Source organism: Strongyloides ratti (genome assembly GCF_001040885.1).
Source record: "Strongyloides ratti genome assembly S_ratti_ED321, chromosome : 1".
Taxonomy (NCBI): Eukaryota; Metazoa; Nematoda; class Chromadorea; order Rhabditida; family Strongyloididae; genus Strongyloides; species Strongyloides ratti.
This window is the reverse complement of record NC_037307.1, coordinates 8,731,479-8,750,440: the sequence shown is the minus strand read 5'-3', so window position 1 is coordinate 8,750,440 and position 18,962 is coordinate 8,731,479. Positions and strand designations below refer to the sequence as shown.

Below are 18,962 nucleotides of genomic sequence, written 5' to 3'. Positions count from 1 at the left end.
TAACATTTTTCTTTACAAAATATATGATATTTAATATCAATTTTCTTTCATTCTATTTCTATATATTTTCTCCTGTATCTTAATATAGGATGATGCGCAAAAAGAGTTATATGTTCCTTTTTATCATTTTTATTTTAAACATATGATTTTTTAACCCTACTAACTGTCATTATATTACATATCACAAACACATACATACATAAATACACTCTAACAATTCACCTCTTTATCTCTTTTTTTTTTTTAATACTTATTTTCTTTCTCATTTTTTTTTAATATTAAACAATCAAATGATTTTTTTTTACAACAATTGTTTAATTTTCCTTTTATGAAAACGAAATATACGACATTTTTTTTTTTAACAAAACATAATTATTAATACTTTTTTTTGTTCATTAAAGTACCAACTATTTATTGCTCTACTACCTCAAATATATTGTTGGAAAACTTCTACCTCATTATTTTACAAATACTTCAACTGTTATTATTAATAATATTCTTAAAGTAATTTCAAAAAGCTATTATACCTTAAAATCTTAAGTGCTATAACTATTAAAAAAAATATTTTAATATCTATATAAACAAACATTTAATATTCAAAGAAGGTATTTTTTTTTATTTAATTTCTACACTTGGAGTAAAAAAAAAGATTATATTTATTAATTGAAATTTTTCAATTATCAAAAATAAAAAAATAATCTTTCCTTAAATCACAAAATTTAATTGAAGATTTATTATATATGAATTTTAATATTTTTTTTAATCATATATTAATTTAATCAATCAACTATATTGTTTTAAAGGAAAAAAAAGTTTTGTACTTTCTGTCTGTGTGTATGTGTGTATATCTGGAAGAGAATTATTAGTATAAAACTTTGATGTTAATATAAGTGATCAGTGAATCTTTCTAACACATTAATACCTCAAAAATATAAATTTTGATCTTTAAATTGCCAATTTTTGAATTAACTAATCTTTAGTTAATACCTCAATTATTCACCAGAAAATTGTCTAATTATTTAACTTAATTTACACTTAGAAAAAAAAGAAATTAAAATTTAGAAAGTGAACAGGATAAAATTGTTAATAGAATAAGAAATAGATATATTATATTTGTGATAAGATATTAAATATCATAATTATCTATTCTAATATAATAGATATATAACATATTTAAAGAAAGTTTTTATTAAATATAGAAGTAATTTCTACCTTCACATTATCATAAATCTTTCTTTTTTTTTTTATTATCTATTATTGGATATTCAAAAAAATAGTTACCGAGATATCTTTTATTATATATATAATATTACTATAGAAATATATAAATTAAAGAATATTATTTTTTGAAAAATGAATACATCCATTGTATCGGATGACTTTTCCCTGGAGCCAGAGCTTCGAGGGCGTTGTTACACTTGGCCTATGCCACATGTAATTTCACCTATTAATGAAATGGATCCTGAAATTGATGATTGCCCATCATCAATTACAAGTTCCGTAACCTATCTTCATCATCAAACACCAGATACACCAATGACAGGATATAATTTATCTGGTGATATGATAAGTAATTATGGTAGTAATCATAGTATAGCAACATCATGTTCAATTCACAATGGTAGTTCTAATTCAATTGATGGTATTAATACTAACCTAAATATTGGAAATAATAATCAACATACAACACTCTCAGAACACCATCAAATGCCAATGAAGAAAAAAAGAATTAGAAAAAGGAATCCTGATGCTGTATCACAAAAAAAACCTAATCCATGGGGTGAAGAAAGTTACTCTGATCTTATTGCAAAAGCATTAGAATGTGCTCCAGAGAAAAGAATGAAATTGAATGAAATATATCAATGGTTCTCGGAAAATATACCTTATTTTAATGATAGATCTTCACAGGAAGAAGCTGCCGGATGGAAGGTACTTTATTTATTCATTTAGTATTTTTTCACTATTTATTCTCTTTACAATCATCAAACAAAAACTTTTAGACATTCTTTTTTTTTTTGAGAATTGTGACTTTTATATAATAATATTTAAAATTAAAAAACAAAATTTTTTTAATCTTTAGGATAAATATATTTATCTTTTATTTTTTTTCAGAATTCAATAAGACATAATTTATCTCTTCACAATCGTTTTATGCGTATTCAAAATGAAGGTGCAGGAAAATCTTCATGGTGGGTAATTAATCCTGATGCCAAGAATGGAAGAAGTCAACGCAGGCAACGTGATAGAAGTAATACTATTGATACTTCTAAATCAGCCATTGATAAGAAAAGACGTGGAGCTAAAAAGAAGACTGAGCATTTAAATGTTATGGGTCTACGAACATCTGTTCAAAGTGGATTGAATAATTCTATATATGGTTCAAATACACCAAGTTTGTCTCATGAAACTTTCAATCAGGATCAAGATGATTTAATGAGTGCCAATACATTTGATTCTTTCACGTATGTTAATTTTTTTTTATAACAAAATTTTATTTATCTCTTTTTTTTTCAGTGGTTTTCGTCAACGTGCCGAATCTAATTTAAGTGTCCAGGGAAATGTTAATGGAGTATCTCCGACATTAGATGCATTTGATGAATATGATACTTATCCGTGTTATGATATGTCCTCAGCCAACAATGGATCTCAAGTTGGTGATATTCTTGATCGTACAAATCAAATGCAATTAGGTGATGGTGGTATGGATCCAAATGGATATCGTATGAATATGGGTACTGGGATGATAAATAATCCAATGAAATCTATTAAAGAAATTATTAAACCCGGTGATATGGCACCCCAGCCACCTCCATCATACCATGAATTAAATAGTGTACGTAATGGTACATCAATACAACAATCCCCACTGTTACGTACTCAATTAAATGGACCAATGGATAAAAATTCACCATCTTCAATTCAACCTAATGGAAATAATCCAATGTCACCTAATGGAGGTTATTATAATCCATCATATAGTGGTCAAATGGTTCATCAACAAATGTGGATGTCATCACCAATGGCACAACCACCACCAGCACATTTACAAGGACACATTATGCAACATAATACTATGAATCAACTTTCTCACCATCAAATGCAGCAAATGAATCAGATGCAGGGAAATAATATGTTAAGTTGTGGAGCTCAATCTGGTAATGAGTTGCCACAAGATCTTCAAAATTTAAATATGATTGAAACAACTCAAATGACGGAAATGGATTTTGAGTCATTAATGCGCCATGAAATTTCTATAAATAGTAATGCTCCAATCAACTTTGATCTGTAGATATGTTATAATATCACAAAATATAATATATATATTTGTTTATATATATACATATTTTAATTGATATGATTCCTAAAAGTTGTGAAAAGCCAATATTTTGTAAATTTACACAATCAAGAAAGTTGTAATAATTATTTATCCATTCCCGATGATAAAGACGTATTATTATTGTATAAATATTTGGTAAAAAAAAAAAAGTTATACATATAATCGTCAATTGATCATATTAATCAAGAAAAATCTCCATCTTTCCTGGCGTATATCATTCTTTCCACCAACCTGCCGGTCTCCTATATAAATACTATTTGTATCAACATTTTTATAGATTTCTTATTTTTATTAATATATATCATCCAATCATAAATATATTTTGGATAATACCATATTGCTACCATCATATCATTAAAATATAACTATATTTTTTTCTTTTATACGTAAAAATGATGTAAGGCAAAAAAGTTTCCACCTCAATTTTTAAAATTTCTGATAGTTCATTTTTATATATAAATTTATTTTAATTTTGTTTTTTTTATTAATAATTATTTTTGATGGTAGCAGGTATACGAGAAAATTATATTTTTGTCTCTTTTAATATTTTTTTTTTTCATTCAATTTGTAATTAGAACTTCCAATTACTGTTATTAGATTCATATAATGTTATATTTTTTTTTAAATGATACTTTTTTTTTATTCACATTACATTACTCTGTATAAAGTTATTAAATTTAAAAAAATGACATATATATTATTATGATTAATACATTCTCTAATTAAAACTTTCTTTAATCAATCATCCTCATCCTTCTACAGGTATATTATTTACTTGTCAAACATCTTCTTCAAAAAGTTTAGTAGATATTCTTTCTCTCTTTTTTTTAGTAAAACAAAAAAAAACTTATTTTTCTTTTAATGTATTAATATAATTATTATTTTAAACTTTTTCATAAAATTAATTATTAGATTTTATGATTATTGTTAGAGATATTCTGTTACTAAATTGTATATATAACATAATATTTATACAAATTTAGATTATAAGGCAAAATAAAATAATAAATAAAAAAAAGAGAGAAAGTTTTTTAGAATGGTGAATTTTAAGATAAACTTTTTATAATACTTATATATACTACTACCTCTATTTATCTTTTAACTAGTTTATCTATTTATAGAAAGTAAATAAAATAAATGAAGTGATTATAGAAATGTTTAAATATCTTTTTTTTTCTTTGTACGGTGATTTTTTCATATATATATACATAAAAAGGGCAAAATATACATTAAGATTATTTGATATAAATAGTACAATTCATTTTTTATAATCTCTTTATAAATTTATATTTCTAATGATATACATATAAAGGATATAGACAAAAAAATTTTTGTTTTTTTTTTCTTTAAAATACATTTAATAAAATTATTCATTTTGTTGTATAGATGTGTATGAATTAATACCTCTATTTTTTTTCTATTAACTTTCTATGACTTATATCTAGGACTTTCATATTTATGACCATTTCAATATAAGAAAATATATATCATTTTATCAATAAAAATATTTCATTTCTTTTATTATTGTTATCATTTTTTTTTAGACAAAAAACCCGTAGAAGGTTGGCTACATATATATATAATAATAATAAGAAAAAACTAAATCATTGAATAATTGTATTTTTATTGATTTAATTGTAATAATATAAAAAAAAATATTAAAATTATAAACTATTCATAAATATAATTTTTTGTTAAGAATTTTTCTTTAAAATAAGATCTGCAGTTATCAAAGCAAAAAGTAATCCAATAAGACATATAACAAGTGTTATCAAAATAGAAAGTAGAATTTTGTAACCTTTTCTTAATTCTGCTCTAAGTCCTCTCTTCAAATCAATGTCATTCCAGAATGATTCATCATTATGTATAGAATCATTTGGATTTGTTAAACTTTTCCACATTATATGTACTTAATAAAAAAATTTTTTTAATCTTGTTAAAAAAAAAACATACATTTATATCCATCACCAGAAATGTATCTTTTCAGTTGACAATTTGTTAATGGTTCAATTTTTATATCTGGTTTATCTAATACTAGAAATGTATCATTTTTATCCATAACTATATAAATTAAAATAATAAATATATCACATTCTGAATTTGCATTTTTCTTTATTGTAAAAATTTTATTTTGAATATTTTAATATTACAAGATTTATTATTCAAAAATTTCTTTAAATATAATTTTCAAAAGATAAAAAAAGATATTACATAAAAGTTTTAAAGTATAAAAACAAATTACCTATTATTAATATGTTTTTAAATTTTTGTAAAAAAAAATAAAATATTTTTATATGGAAATAGAGAAAAATTAAAAGATATTAAAATAATTAAATAATGTCTAGACAATATAAAAAACACAAATTAATTTATTATATTAATTATTTTATTTAAGTCATAGCTATATGATATACATTAAAAAAATTAGTATCCTTTTTCAGCTAACATTTTATTATATCTGTGAACTTTGTATTTTACTACTGAAAGTGGGCGTCTTCCAAATTTGAAATTATTATTAGCTCCAAACTATAACATATTATTTTTAAAAAAAAATTACAAAATTATAAAATACTTACTTTCTCAAATTCAGTTGCTTCATCGTCATCCAATACCAATGTATAATTAATAATAAGAGAAAGTATATAAAGAAATAACAAAAATATGGTAAAACATAATACTACACCAGTTAAATCAATGTACGTAAGAGATTGAAAAGGCATTTTTAAAAAAAAAATATAAAATGCTACTACTAAAAATATTATTTCATCTTTATATATCTTTATTTCTATAGAGTAATATCAATCCTCTAAATAGTAAAATAAAAATTTAACAACCAATAAAGAAACTTTTTAATAATGTTAAAAATCATTTTTATGATAAATTTTGGTACTTGATATTTCATTTAAATATCAATCACAATTTATTTACTAGTTTTATGTTTATTAAAAGTATTATAAACATTGAATTATGTACTTTATCAAGAAAAAATTAAAAATTGTTTAATTGTAAATGGGTATCTTGTATATTATTTCTTCATATAATTAATAAAAATTTTATGTTTTGATCTTTATAAAATAAAAAGGCTCAATGATAAATTAAAAGTAAAGAGGTTAATTTTATTATTTATGGTTTAGAAATTTCCAACTTATTATTTTTTTTCAACAACAAAAATTTAACAATAATTCCAAAATACTTTGTTTCAATGAATCAATGCACACCACTTTCATAAAATTATATTATGATGGTGTTGTGATTTTTTTCAAATCAATCTCACAGAATTTTATGGTAAATATTTTTCTCCTTCAACAGTCCATAAAACGTATTGAAGTCATAAATTCAATTTCAGATTACTAAACCACATTTCACTTTTCAATCATAATTTTTTTCATTAAAAGAAAAATAACCTTTTGACTTTCTTTTCAATCTCTAAATCTACCATCAAAATTTGAATTTAATTATGAATATTTAGTTCTATGTGCTCTAAAAACTTTCATATCTTCCTGAAAAATAAAATTTTTTTTCTTAATTTAAATGTTTTTTTAATAAAATATTTTTAATACTTAAAAATCAAAAAAAAAAGTTTATATATTTTAATTTTATCTATATAATATATAGATTGTTTTTTTTTGTTTGAAAATATACTAAAAAAGTTTAATTATTAATAAAACAATAATATTTGAAAGATTAATAAAAGATTTCAATATAAGATAAATAAATAAAAAAATTAACAACTTATAAAATTAAAAAGTTTATAGAGAAAGTTTCAAAAAAAAGTGTTTAATCTTGAAACGAAAAATTGGTTGGACTAACATCTTCTAGTAAATATCTATTTAGTAACAAAGTATAAACAAAAAAACAATTTTTTTTTAATTATGGAATGCCAATTGGCAATTGTTAAATCTAACTCAAGTCAAAGAGTTAGATATTCTAATGTACTTTTAACCTTAACAAATAATCCACCCAAAACAATTAAACATGTTCCTCAATCACCATTAGGCATTGAAATAAAAAAATCTTCGGAGCCAACTATAGTTATACCTGTAAGTTTTTAATTTTAATAATCTTTTTAATATATTTTTATTAGTTATTTGAAAATAGTATTGGCAAAATGTTAACACACAACATAAATGGTGGAATGATAACAATAATTTTTAATGAACCAAAAAAAATTATGTATATAAAACATGGAAATAAAGATTACCTTAAGTTACTAGTACTCAATTTAACTTATTTACAAAATGGAGATATAGACAAGATAAATATTAAAAATTTTACATCATCAACACGTATGCCAACAAAACTTGTTTTAGATACTTTTTCAAAATTAAAATCTGCTCAATATTCAGAGTTTGTTACATCACTCACACTCAATATAAAATATGATAAGATGTTTTGTCAAATATTAAGAGGATGTGAAAAATTGGAAGTACTTAGTATTAAAAAAGCTTTTGAAACAAGTAAAGTTATTCTCCCAAAAATGTTTTTTTATGCTTTATTAAATTTAAAAAAATTACAAAATTTTACTTTTGCTGAAAATTTTTCAATGGAAACTGATGAAGTCGCAAGTTTATTGGATTCATTATCATGTGAACTTGTAAATTTAAGTTTAGAGGATAATGGAGTAACAGAATTTCCTGATAAATTTGAAAAATTTCAAAAATTAAAAGTACTAAATCTTGGAAATAATTGTATCAAAACTATACCATGTTCATTGACATTCTTAAACAACTTAATTGCATTGGATATTACAACTAAAAATGTTTTACTTTTATACTTACCATTAAGATGTTGGAATTCATTTCCACAAACAGATGTTACTTTTGGTGCTAGAAGTAGTAATGATATTGTTAGAAGACCTCATGAAGAAATAATTAGAGAAATTACAGAGTCATGTTATTGCCATGTTCATTCACCACCTAAATTTAAAGAAGTTTGTAGTTTAACTGAGATATGTATTGGCAATGGTAATATAAATCGTATACCTTTTCCTTTACCATACAATATTAAGACTGATCTTTCAACAGCTTTCTATTGTGATTTATGTTTTAAATTAAGATATAATGATGGACATCATTGTCAATTTTCCAGGAGAATTATGGCATTTGGAAGGCAATTCATAATGCCACATATGGGTAATGTTGATCTTAGTATATTTTGTCGTACAAAATTATGCAAATATTGTTATGCTTCCAATCCAACTCCATTTCTTGTTGATGATAATGAACCAATCCAAGGTTTTGGAGAAGTATTAATTGTTGGTCGATAATAAAAGACTTACAGAATGGTTTACGAAAAATATTATATTAAGTCATAATATATAAATATATATATAATACAGATAAATTAAAATTTTGGTACTTTTCAGTTTTACTAAGACCAATTTTTTTTTTAAATTTTTTTATCACAATTTCAATATCAATTTAATACTATTTATACATACTTTGACTAATTGTATTATGTAATGAATTTTTATATTATATAAATAAACTTTTTTGTATATTTTAAATGTATTAACTTTATATAGCGATTTTTTTTAGTTTTTTAAAACACAAAAAAATGAATTACCATAAATAAAGATTAGCAATAAAAATATGTTTACATAAAATTTTAAGTTATCAAAAAAATTTAATTCTTTCAATAATATAAAAAATGCTAGTCTATAATAAAATTTATTAATGATGTCAAATTAATTATTTAATATTATATATTATTTTTTATTATCTTGTATTTCTGGATGATTCGCACTACAAAAAAATTTGCTTATTTTCCATTCCTTTTTTTTAGTCTTCTTTTTTCTAACTTTTGACTTTAGTAATTTTTGATAACATAGTACAGCAACTATAACTATAATTGTAATTATAACAAAAGCAATTCCTTAAAAAATTTCATAAGAGCAAATAAGTTCAGCTTTGTTTCTAATTTTTTCACACTATAACTTTTGTAATTTCTTTAACAGTTTGTATTATTTTTGTTGGCAGAATCTTTTAGTTTACAAGACTTTTTTTCTTTTTTTATATTTTTTAAAATATTCTTTTCTTTTTTTAGAAAATTAAAAGAAAATAACTTCTTCATTTGGTGTCTTATTAATATACCTTATCCTTATTTTAGTTGTTTCAATTTTTTTTTGTAAAAATATAACTTTCTAAACGAACAAAATTATTAGTTTTGTCCCCTACCAGCAACCAATCTATCAAGTTCAACAGTTTTTCCATCAAAATTAATCAAAACTATGTATTCAAGATTGATTCGAATAATTGAAAATATTGTTTCAATAATATTCTCATTTGGTAGATATAGTTTAACCTTCAACAGTAATTCAAAATTTTCTTTTTTTGATTTAAAAAAAATATTTTTGTTATCTTATAGATATTATTAGCTATTGGTACATCACAATAAAATTTTGATTGAAATCCTTGTAGAAAGAAGAATCTTGTGATATTTTTTCTATTGCTTAATGCATCTTTGATCATATTCCTTATAAAGATGACTTTTTTCATAAAAATTATCACATTTTAATAAAAATATAGTATGTTTGTTTGGCCATTTAGATAAAGTTTTATAGATAATAATATTTCCATATGAACCAATTTAATAACATTGATCTCATTATTATTTGCCGATGTCAAAGAAAAATTAAACTTTTCAAAATATTTTTTTTGGTACTTCATTGATAGTTTTGTAAATTCAACAAAGATATTAATATTCCATCTTATCAATAGCTACAGACAGTTTTCAAGAAATAGTAAAATTTATTGACGAATAGTAGTTCAACCAATTTTTCAATTTATTGTCTTCTAATTTTAGCTGTATTATTCTGCTTTGTTTAAGATTTGTAATTATTAATATTTTGTTCCAATAAACACAATTATTAGAAAAAGAAAGTTGATTTAAAAAAAAATCCGCTTTTTCATTGCCAATTAATTTGGACTTAATTGCCAATAAAGTTAAACTATCAATTATAGTTCATATGATTTCCATCATTATGCTTAACACCAACAAATCCACAGTCAATAAAAAGAAAGATTCAAAAAAACTATATGTCAACAATGTCCAAACAAAGATATTTCTTTCAATTTAAAAATTTTTTGTTGATTGTGCTAACAACCTAGTAATTGAGAATTTATTCTTGATATTTCTGCGTTTATAATTGAAACTTGAATATTTCAACAAGATTACATTAGTTTAAGTTGGATTGAATATTAAACAGAAAGATGCTTTAATAGATTTCCTCAGGAACCAAAAAAAAGAAGGTTCCATGAGTATTTCCTTCACATTGTGTAAAAACTGGTAGAAGTAGCAGCAGCTAGAAAGCTTTTAACTGGTTTAATCTAAAAATAAAGTTGGGATCTCTTTTAAAATAACTGACGTACTGAAATAATAAAAAATAAAATAAAAAAGTATTTGAAATGTTTTTAAAAATTGGAATAATCATATAGTGATTTAAATATTTGATAGTTGATAAACAGTAAAAAAAGTTAAAAAAAAATTTTTTTTTGCATAAATAACTATAATTAGCATATTAATAAATAAAAACAAAATTACGAAAACTAGTAGTAGATTTTTTAATACAATTTTTATTAGAAAAAATTGTTTTCAGTTTTATCATAATTTTAGAAGTAGAATCAAAAATCTAGAAAATTTTCTGCCAATTTCTGAATCTTTGAAAATAATGATGTTATAGCTATGAAAATTATAAATGTAGACCATCTTTTGAAAAGAAATTGAAGGAAATTAGTTTCATATTCATAGGCCCATTATTTGCTGAGATACTGAAAAGTCGAGAACAATGAATATTTTAGAAAAATTTCCGCCCTTGTTTATATCTCGCTTCAAAATCAAGATAAATACAATCAGATTTCTAAAATCGTCTTCTTATGAGTTTTCAAATAGGGTCTACCTTCAAAATATTTTTATACCTTTAACCACTTTCGAGATATAAAAAAATGATGACAATGGATTACGCGCGAAAAAGTACCAAACATAATATTTCAAGAACGGTTGAAAATTTAAAAAACTTTTCAACGTAGGGTATAGCTTAAATTATGAAAGAAACCCAGCGCATCAAATTTCATGATCCTAGGACCTCATTTACTTGAGTTATCGATAGATTCTTAAAACCATTTTTTATACATATTTCTTATCATATCTTCATTTTTAAAAGTCCTATAAAGATATAAATAGACTTAATGAATTTCTCGTAAAAAATTGATCTAGAAAAAAGTATTTATTTTTAAAATTTACAATATTATCATAAAAATCGAGATTTAAAAAAAATATTCCACAATTTCCCCCTTCAACTTTGAATCCCTATAACTCCTGAAGTTTCAATTTTCGAATATTGTTGATTATATTCAAAATTCATCCCGTTTCATGAGCTATCGAATGAATATAGTAACATATTCAATTTCCAAAAAAAAGTTTTTTTTTCATTTTTATTTAAAAAAATTTTTTAATTACTTATTTTTCTTTATTTATTTGTTGTTTTAGTATAAAAATTTTTATTAAATCAACATTGTAATTTTTGAAGATATTATACATATGTATTATATTTAAATTTTCAAAAAAAAAAAACTTATTCGTAAGGAAAAAAATCATTTATACATAAAATACTTATCAGAATATAAATTATTTTCTTTTTTTAGTAACTTCCTTATCTTTTTTTATTAATTAAAAAATATACCTTATGAATTATATTTTAAAGGAAAATGGAATAATTCAAAAGTCGTTAAATAATATTATATACATGAAACGAAAATTCATTTTTTGGCTCATGAAACATAGTGATAAAATCAAAGCCAGAATCTTTAGAGCGATGAAAATATATGTACTTATATATCATTTTTCATTTTATAACGGTAAATGTTGCTTTGAAAAAAGTTTTTTTTCTTAATTGTCATGTAAATTAAAATTTCCAAAAATTTATTGCATGTAAAAAAAATTCTTTTGATAAATATTAAAATTTACTTAATTGAGAAATATTATCATCATAGATTTCTAACCCATTTGTACATAACTGAGAAATAGTATAACTATAACTTGAAATAATATTATTAATTTCATTTAATTAAGTAGCAACAATAAAAATTCTTAGAGTTAGTTTTATCAGAATTAACTTATATAGAATGTTTCAATGATGTGATTTTAGAAATATTTTTTTAAGTAAATTATGCTAATTTTTAAAAGCATAAGAAAGACAAATATTTTCTAAGGAATATTTTTAACAAGATGATACTTAACAATATTTTTTAATATTACACATTTTTTAAGATTGATATATAACATCTTATAGATAAGAAATAATGTAACATGACTAATATTATTTAACTAAATATCATTTTTAATGTTTTTTCTTATAACTTATTTAAAAAAATAAGAGTTCAAAGTTTATACTTTTTCTTATGATAATTAATATGTTAATATTAAAAACGAAACTATTCTGTATTACAAGAAATCATTATGTTCAGCTTTATATGGAGAATGATAATAAACATATATTTTAGTAATTTGATAATGTCAAATTAATGTCTTTCAAAATCATAAACTATAAAAAAAATTAGAAAATTTAAAAACCGAAGATTTTTAGAATATTGTTGCAACAGACTAATAAGTTTTCTTGTTTTATATCTTTATAGACTATTTATCTATTGTGTATGAAAACAATACAATGTTTTTAAAATTATAAAAAATTTTAAAACTTTAAAAAATATCATAACACTAAATTTTTATTAATATTATTAATTAAAAATCAAATAAATAAAGAATGTGTAAAGATAACAATAATAGATATTAACATATACAAAAAATTAAATTTATCAAAAAAAACATATTTTTTAATTATTTTTAAACAAATTATATTATAAAACTTAGTTAAAATGTATTAAATGACAAAAAGATAAGCAACTTTAATCACTAATTTTTAATCAAACTTTGATTTATTTTTATGTATTAATATACTTTCTACCTATTCTATATTTTTCTTTCAAAAAACTTCTTGATAGTTTTCAAATGATTCCTTTGTAATTAAACAACAATCTCTCCAGAAAATCTTTTTTTTCTGTATTCCAGCAGAAGAGGCATAAAAAAGTTTCGAAAGATAAAACAAAAGTATCATTAAACAAATCAGAAAAAAATTCTTTTTAATGAAAAAAACCATAAATATTTTTTAAAATTTTAAAAAATTATCTATTAGTCTTATATTAAAAAATAATTATGAATTTATAGTTTAAAAAAAGAAAATATATAAAATAGAAAACTATAAAATTAAATAAATTTTATAATGTTAAAACTGTTATTGGTTTCATATATTTTTTCAAATGTATGTGATTATTTTAAATGAAAACAAATTATATTTTAAAATTTATTAATAATAAATGGTTATAAAATGATGTTATGATTATACATCTGTGACAAAACATAATGTCAATAAGACATTTTTTAATATTTAAAATTATTTTTATAAACTATTATCCTTTATATTGTTTATGTTCGCGAAAGATTTTTTTTGACATTGTTGTAAAATTTTTGTAAGCTTCAGGATCCATTTCATCTATCTTATTTTTAAAATGTTCATAAACAATTGATAATGAAAAGATAAATTGCATCTTATTTTGAACTGCTTTATAGCGGTGTGATCTAAGTGTTTCCAAACATTTTATTGGATCGAAAGATTTACCAGAAATGATCATATCGATCATATAAATAGCTAATGCTAATGTTCCGGTTCTTCCTATTCCTGCACTACAATGAATTGCTATATAACAATTATTGTCAAGATTTATAATCTTTTTGTACAGTTCATGAATAGTTTTACTTTCATTAGGTATGACTAAAAAAAAATAATTAAAATAAAATTTTTTTTATTAAAATAAACTTACTTTTATCAGGCCAATTAACGTATTGAAGAATTTTAAAATTATGTGAAATTTTTTCTTTATTCAAAATTGTGTAATCATATTCAATAATATGATTTTCATTATCAATTTTTTTACCAATAAACATGACAGTGTATCTACTTAATTTTTTTTCTTTAACATTTGTTGGGAAATATGCATAACATTTATCTTTCTTCGTTATTTCCTTTACACTGACAAGTACGACAATGATTCCGATCTTGTATCTAAAAATCATGTCATACATATCATCAACTGTTGTCTGTAGTGGTGCCTAAAAAAATATACATTAATAAAGTTAAATTATTATTAATATCTTACCTGACACATAATAATTTTTCTTTCCTTTTCATCACCATACTTATAAATCATTTGATTAGCATGTATATAACCACGAATATCTTTAGAATCATATCCATTAATATTTACTGCTGTTTTATCAAGACATTCTATGTTATTGTAACGATTTTTATCATCAGCATCTTTATTAGCATTATAGAAATTTTTACAGTTTTCAAGAAGTGCTTTATTATTCATCATTCCAATTTTATCAAATTGAACACAAAGTTCTCTTAATTTTCCATCATCAAGAACACTAATAAATTGTAAAAAACGCTTGAATCTTCTATCCATGTTACCTTTATGAACATCTAACTTGTAAAGATAACGGTCATATTCATCAGTAAATTTTATCCTCAGATTATTTTCATCAATTAACATTTTGTTCTCAAAGAAATATGCTAGTAGTGCTTTCAATAAGTAAGCATATTCCATAGAGGAGATGTTTCCACCATAACGCTTTTCACGAATTTCTTTTATAATGTCCATTGGATTATAAATTGAAGAATCAGCTTGCATTGTTTCCAAAATACAACAAAAATATGTAAATATGAATACACGTGATCCAGCACTACGTGAAGCATGAACGAGAACATTCCCATTTCCAGCACATTCAGAAACCTCAAAGTGTAAGTTAGTTAAATGCAAATCGGTATTCGGTATTGTATGTTCTTTCCAATAACTAACATGAAAAAGTGTTAGTTCCTTTGGTTTTTCTCCTTTCATAGTCATGCTAAATTTTAAAACTTTAACATTTATAAGATTTGTTGGGAGTTTTTCCAAAAATTTAACAGTAACATTTCCATAAGTCTGGTTTGTTTCTGGCCAATATAACAATTTATTACTTGTTTCTGGGTCTTCATCATTATCTTGATAAATCATTGAAATAACAACTGCGACATCCTCTTTGTAAAGTAACTCCCAAAAATATTTTACACTTTCAGGTGTAGGTCCATCAGAGATAATATAATTTCTTTCCGGTGAGACATCATCAATGTAATGAGCTCTTATTTCTCCAAAGATTGATTTAAAACATTTGACCAAGGAAGAATCGAAAATAGAACCTGTATCGAAATCGATCTCTTCATCACCTTCTATTTTCATTGTAGACGATTGATTTTTTAATTTATCCGGAATATATTCTTTGTCTTGAACTATTTTACAGTACTCTTCCAAATTTGCATTTGATACTTCTTTCCACAATGCAAATATATTAGGATATTTAGATGTCATTTTCCTTCTTCTAATATACAATTTTATTTTTTTCAGCATAATCAGACCAATGATACCAATAATAATTAAGATAACAATAATAACGATTCCAACAAAAATAAAAATTATACCAGCCAATCCAAATTTTTCCTTAAATTCTTCAAATCGTGATTTTTTAACTTTATTTATAGTTACTTTATCTTCATCCACATTTAAATATCTTTTTCCATCTTTGTCTACTTCAAAACTTGCTTTGTCATTATGTAAAAACGAGTGAATTAAGGTGATATCTCCATTAGGCGTATTGTAAAGACATTCTAAAGTTGTATTGAAATTTGTAACATCTGATGTGAAGACAAAATCACCAGAGCGATACAAACCATTTATTGCTACTCCATTAGCATTTAGCTTATCTAGGTTCACTAATTTATTATTATAATTAACTGAGTTAAGATAACCATAACTGAATCCATTGAGTGAGCAATTTGGCCTGACCACCGTCTCATTTGATGCGTAGAGAATGTACTCTAATGGAAATTTATAGTGTTTTTGTGGTGGAGCAAAATAGAAGATCTTCGTTATCATACGGTTTTTTGTAGTTGACGGGTAATCATAGGAAAATTTTAAAAGTTCATATCCATTTAGTGAGAATGAACCCCTAGTAGTTTTATTTGAGTTTGGCACTTCTTTAACTCCATCCTTTGTGTATAAAACTTTGGTTATTAAAATTTCTTCGTTTTTGTAGAAATCTTGTAATATTGGTTGATCTGTTAAAAGGAGTTGAATTGAAAGAAACCTTTCCAAATAGTCAAATTTTATAACATCAACATTGGTACCATTCGCCTTTATTTGAGTTGAATTGTATCCTTTAACTATAATTTCTGGGATATCATTGACAGCTCGATATATCAAACAAGGTTCTACAATCTCCTTTTCATAAGTATCTTCAGGTATTGTAAACAAATAATAGAGTTTGTTTACATGTGGAAGCTCGTCCGATGTTTTCAATTTATTATCATCTGATTTGAGTTTAAATATCTTCCCTGTTTTGTCCTTTGTGAATTTTAAAACTTTTTTTTCATCATTGCCACATTCGTCCGGATGGGGAATTTGGTTAAATATCTTCTCTCGTTTTGCCATCATATAAGGTTTTGGAGCAAGCTGCCAGTTAAAATTGAACTTCCAATCATAGAGCCCTAACGTTCCGTTACTGTGTATCATTGTAAGATCTCCACAATTAATTAAGTGAAATCCAGATGCAGTATATACCAAAGATATCCAAGAAAATGTACTGTTTTCATTATAAAATATTGATGGAAGTCTAGCTATATCTGCGTTTACAGCAAATTTATCTCTTTCATTTCCATGTTTGTAATCGTAACTTGGAAGTTTCAATAAAATTACATCCGATGAAGAGTTTGAATTGATGTTGACTGGAAATGTGGTTGCATTTATTTCCTTAGGAACCGATGGAAAGAAGGTTCCATAAGTACTTCCTTCACATTGTGTGAAGGTTATCAGAAGTGGCAGCCAGAGAGTTTTGAATTGGTTAAAAACCAGAAACATAGTAAATTGTTTTTTGTTAAAAAACACGAGGATTTAATAACTTTTCGAATGATAAAAAATTGAATATTTTTCTCTCTTTATTCAGATTTTTTAACAAAATTATCATTTTCTTTAAATAATATTCATATTTTATCAAATTATAGGCAAAAAAACGTTCTAATGTAAATAACTCTCTTTGAAGTTAATTGATATTACAATGCTATTATATCTAATAGATGTACTTTGTACTAACAAAGAAACTTAGATAAATTCAAAAAGAAATATAATTTTAATTAGTATGATTATGATTGAATATATCTATTTTATTATACATAATTTGTTATAATTAGAACAAATGATTAATATTGTGCAAAGTAACATTTTGATATCATAAAACTTATATTGGTATAAATGTTTTTTTTGATATTATCATTTTCTATAAAATTTACAAAATATTTATATTTTTAATTTTAAAATTAAGTCTTCTATGAATAATAATTTTTAAAATTTGTAATAAAATTTTTTTTCAAGAAATGTTAAAATAAAATTATTAAAATTAAATTCAATGACAAATTTATTTTAATTTTGCAAATAAAAAATTAATGTGACAAAACTATGTTGCTTTGTGATAAAACATTGGTAAAAAAATTGTTAAAATAAATTGAAAGAATGTCAAAAAAAAACTTTAAAAAAGATGGTTCTCTGTTTTTTACATTCCTATTCCATATGATTTTTTGGTACACTTACAAATTTTCCTACAATTGTTTATTATTTCTAATAAAAAATATTTTAACAACTTTCATTAATATATTCTAACCTTCTACTTTATTTTGCTATCCGAAAAAATCCTAATTTGAATTTTATAAGTAATAAAAAAATAGAAATATTTTTTGTCTAATAAGTTATTTTTACCTTTTAGAAATTCATAATACTTTACTTTTATTATAATGTCTAGAAATTGTTTTTCATACAAAAAATTTCTAGAATTTTCTATGATTAATATTTAAAATCATTAGAATAAAATCAGATTTTATAATTATGCAAAATTTAAAAAAATGTAAATTTTTTTAAAATAATGATAATTTTAAAAATAATTGTTTAAAATATCTTTTACATCTAGCTAGAATCTTTGGAATGACAAAAGTATTTTTTTTAGTTAAAAACTTCTTAATATATACAGGTAATTCAAAATTTTGAAAAAAATACTTAGAATTTTAAATAGTGTAAAAGTTTTGTTTTATATCATAAATATGTATTTCGTTGATGAATGTATTATTCTGTTATATTTATAATAAGCTTTATTTTTATATTTTTTTATACATTTGACAAACTTATATTAATAATCATCTATTTAAAATTTCTTTAATTATCTTCCCGGTTTATATATCAAATTTTTATTTTTTATTATCTTTTCAGTTTTTGGCAGTTTTATTTTTTAGTAGCTTGTTACACTATCAACAATTATCATTAATTTACATATAATTAAAAATAAATTTATGTTTAAAATAATTATTTTATAATCTTTTTATTCTTTTTATAAGATATAAAACACCATTTTTTAATTATATTTAATATGAAATGAAAGTTAATAGATTTATAAAAGTTTGAAAACTAAATTTTTAAAGATTTAAAAAACTATA

At 22.5% G+C, this 18,962-nt stretch overlaps 5 protein-coding genes across 5 annotated transcripts; 2 read left to right on the top strand and 3 right to left on the bottom strand.

Annotated features, from left to right (window-relative positions):
* Positions 1 to 1,353: 1,353 nt before the first annotated feature.
* On the top strand, positions 1,354 to 3,289 carry SRAE_1000273600 (Transcription factor, fork head domain and Winged helix-turn-helix DNA-binding domain-containing protein; the record flags this gene model as incomplete). The annotated part of the gene is made up of 3 exons (XM_024649847.1): positions 1,354 to 1,929; positions 2,113 to 2,462; positions 2,515 to 3,289. The coding sequence occupies 3 exons, from the start codon at positions 1,354 to 1,356 to the stop codon at positions 3,287 to 3,289; spliced, it is 1,701 nt and encodes a 566-aa protein (XP_024503683.1).
* Positions 3,290 to 5,031: 1,742 nt separating this feature from the next.
* On the bottom strand, positions 5,032 to 5,396 carry SRAE_1000273500 (Hypothetical protein; the record flags this gene model as incomplete). Its single annotated transcript, XM_024649846.1, has 2 exons — positions 5,032 to 5,246; positions 5,291 to 5,396. The coding sequence occupies 2 exons, from the start codon at positions 5,394 to 5,396 to the stop codon at positions 5,032 to 5,034; spliced, it is 321 nt and encodes a 106-aa protein (XP_024503682.1).
* Positions 5,397 to 5,761: 365 nt separating this feature from the next.
* Positions 5,762 to 6,057, bottom strand: SRAE_1000273400 (Hypothetical protein; the record flags this gene model as incomplete). The annotated part of the gene is made up of 2 exons (XM_024649845.1): positions 5,762 to 5,863; positions 5,914 to 6,057. 2 exons carry the CDS (start codon positions 6,055 to 6,057, stop codon positions 5,762 to 5,764), a joined length of 246 nt encoding a protein of 81 aa, XP_024503681.1.
* A 1,152-nt stretch (positions 6,058 to 7,209) lies between these two features.
* SRAE_1000273300 (Leucine-rich repeat-containing protein) lies at positions 7,210 to 8,603 on the top strand (the record flags this gene model as incomplete). Its single annotated transcript, XM_024649844.1, has 2 exons — positions 7,210 to 7,377; positions 7,422 to 8,603. 2 exons carry the CDS (start codon positions 7,210 to 7,212, stop codon positions 8,601 to 8,603), a joined length of 1,350 nt encoding a protein of 449 aa, XP_024503680.1.
* A 5,197-nt stretch (positions 8,604 to 13,800) lies between these two features.
* On the bottom strand, positions 13,801 to 17,343 carry SRAE_1000273200 (Protein-tyrosine phosphatase, receptor/non-receptor type domain and Protein-tyrosine/Dual specificity phosphatase domain and Protein-tyrosine phosphatase, catalytic domain-containing protein; the record flags this gene model as incomplete). Its single annotated transcript, XM_024649843.1, has 3 exons — positions 13,801 to 14,162; positions 14,212 to 14,500; positions 14,548 to 17,343. 3 exons carry the CDS (start codon positions 17,341 to 17,343, stop codon positions 13,801 to 13,803), a joined length of 3,447 nt encoding a protein of 1,148 aa, XP_024503679.1.
* Positions 17,344 to 18,962: the final 1,619 nt, after the last annotated feature.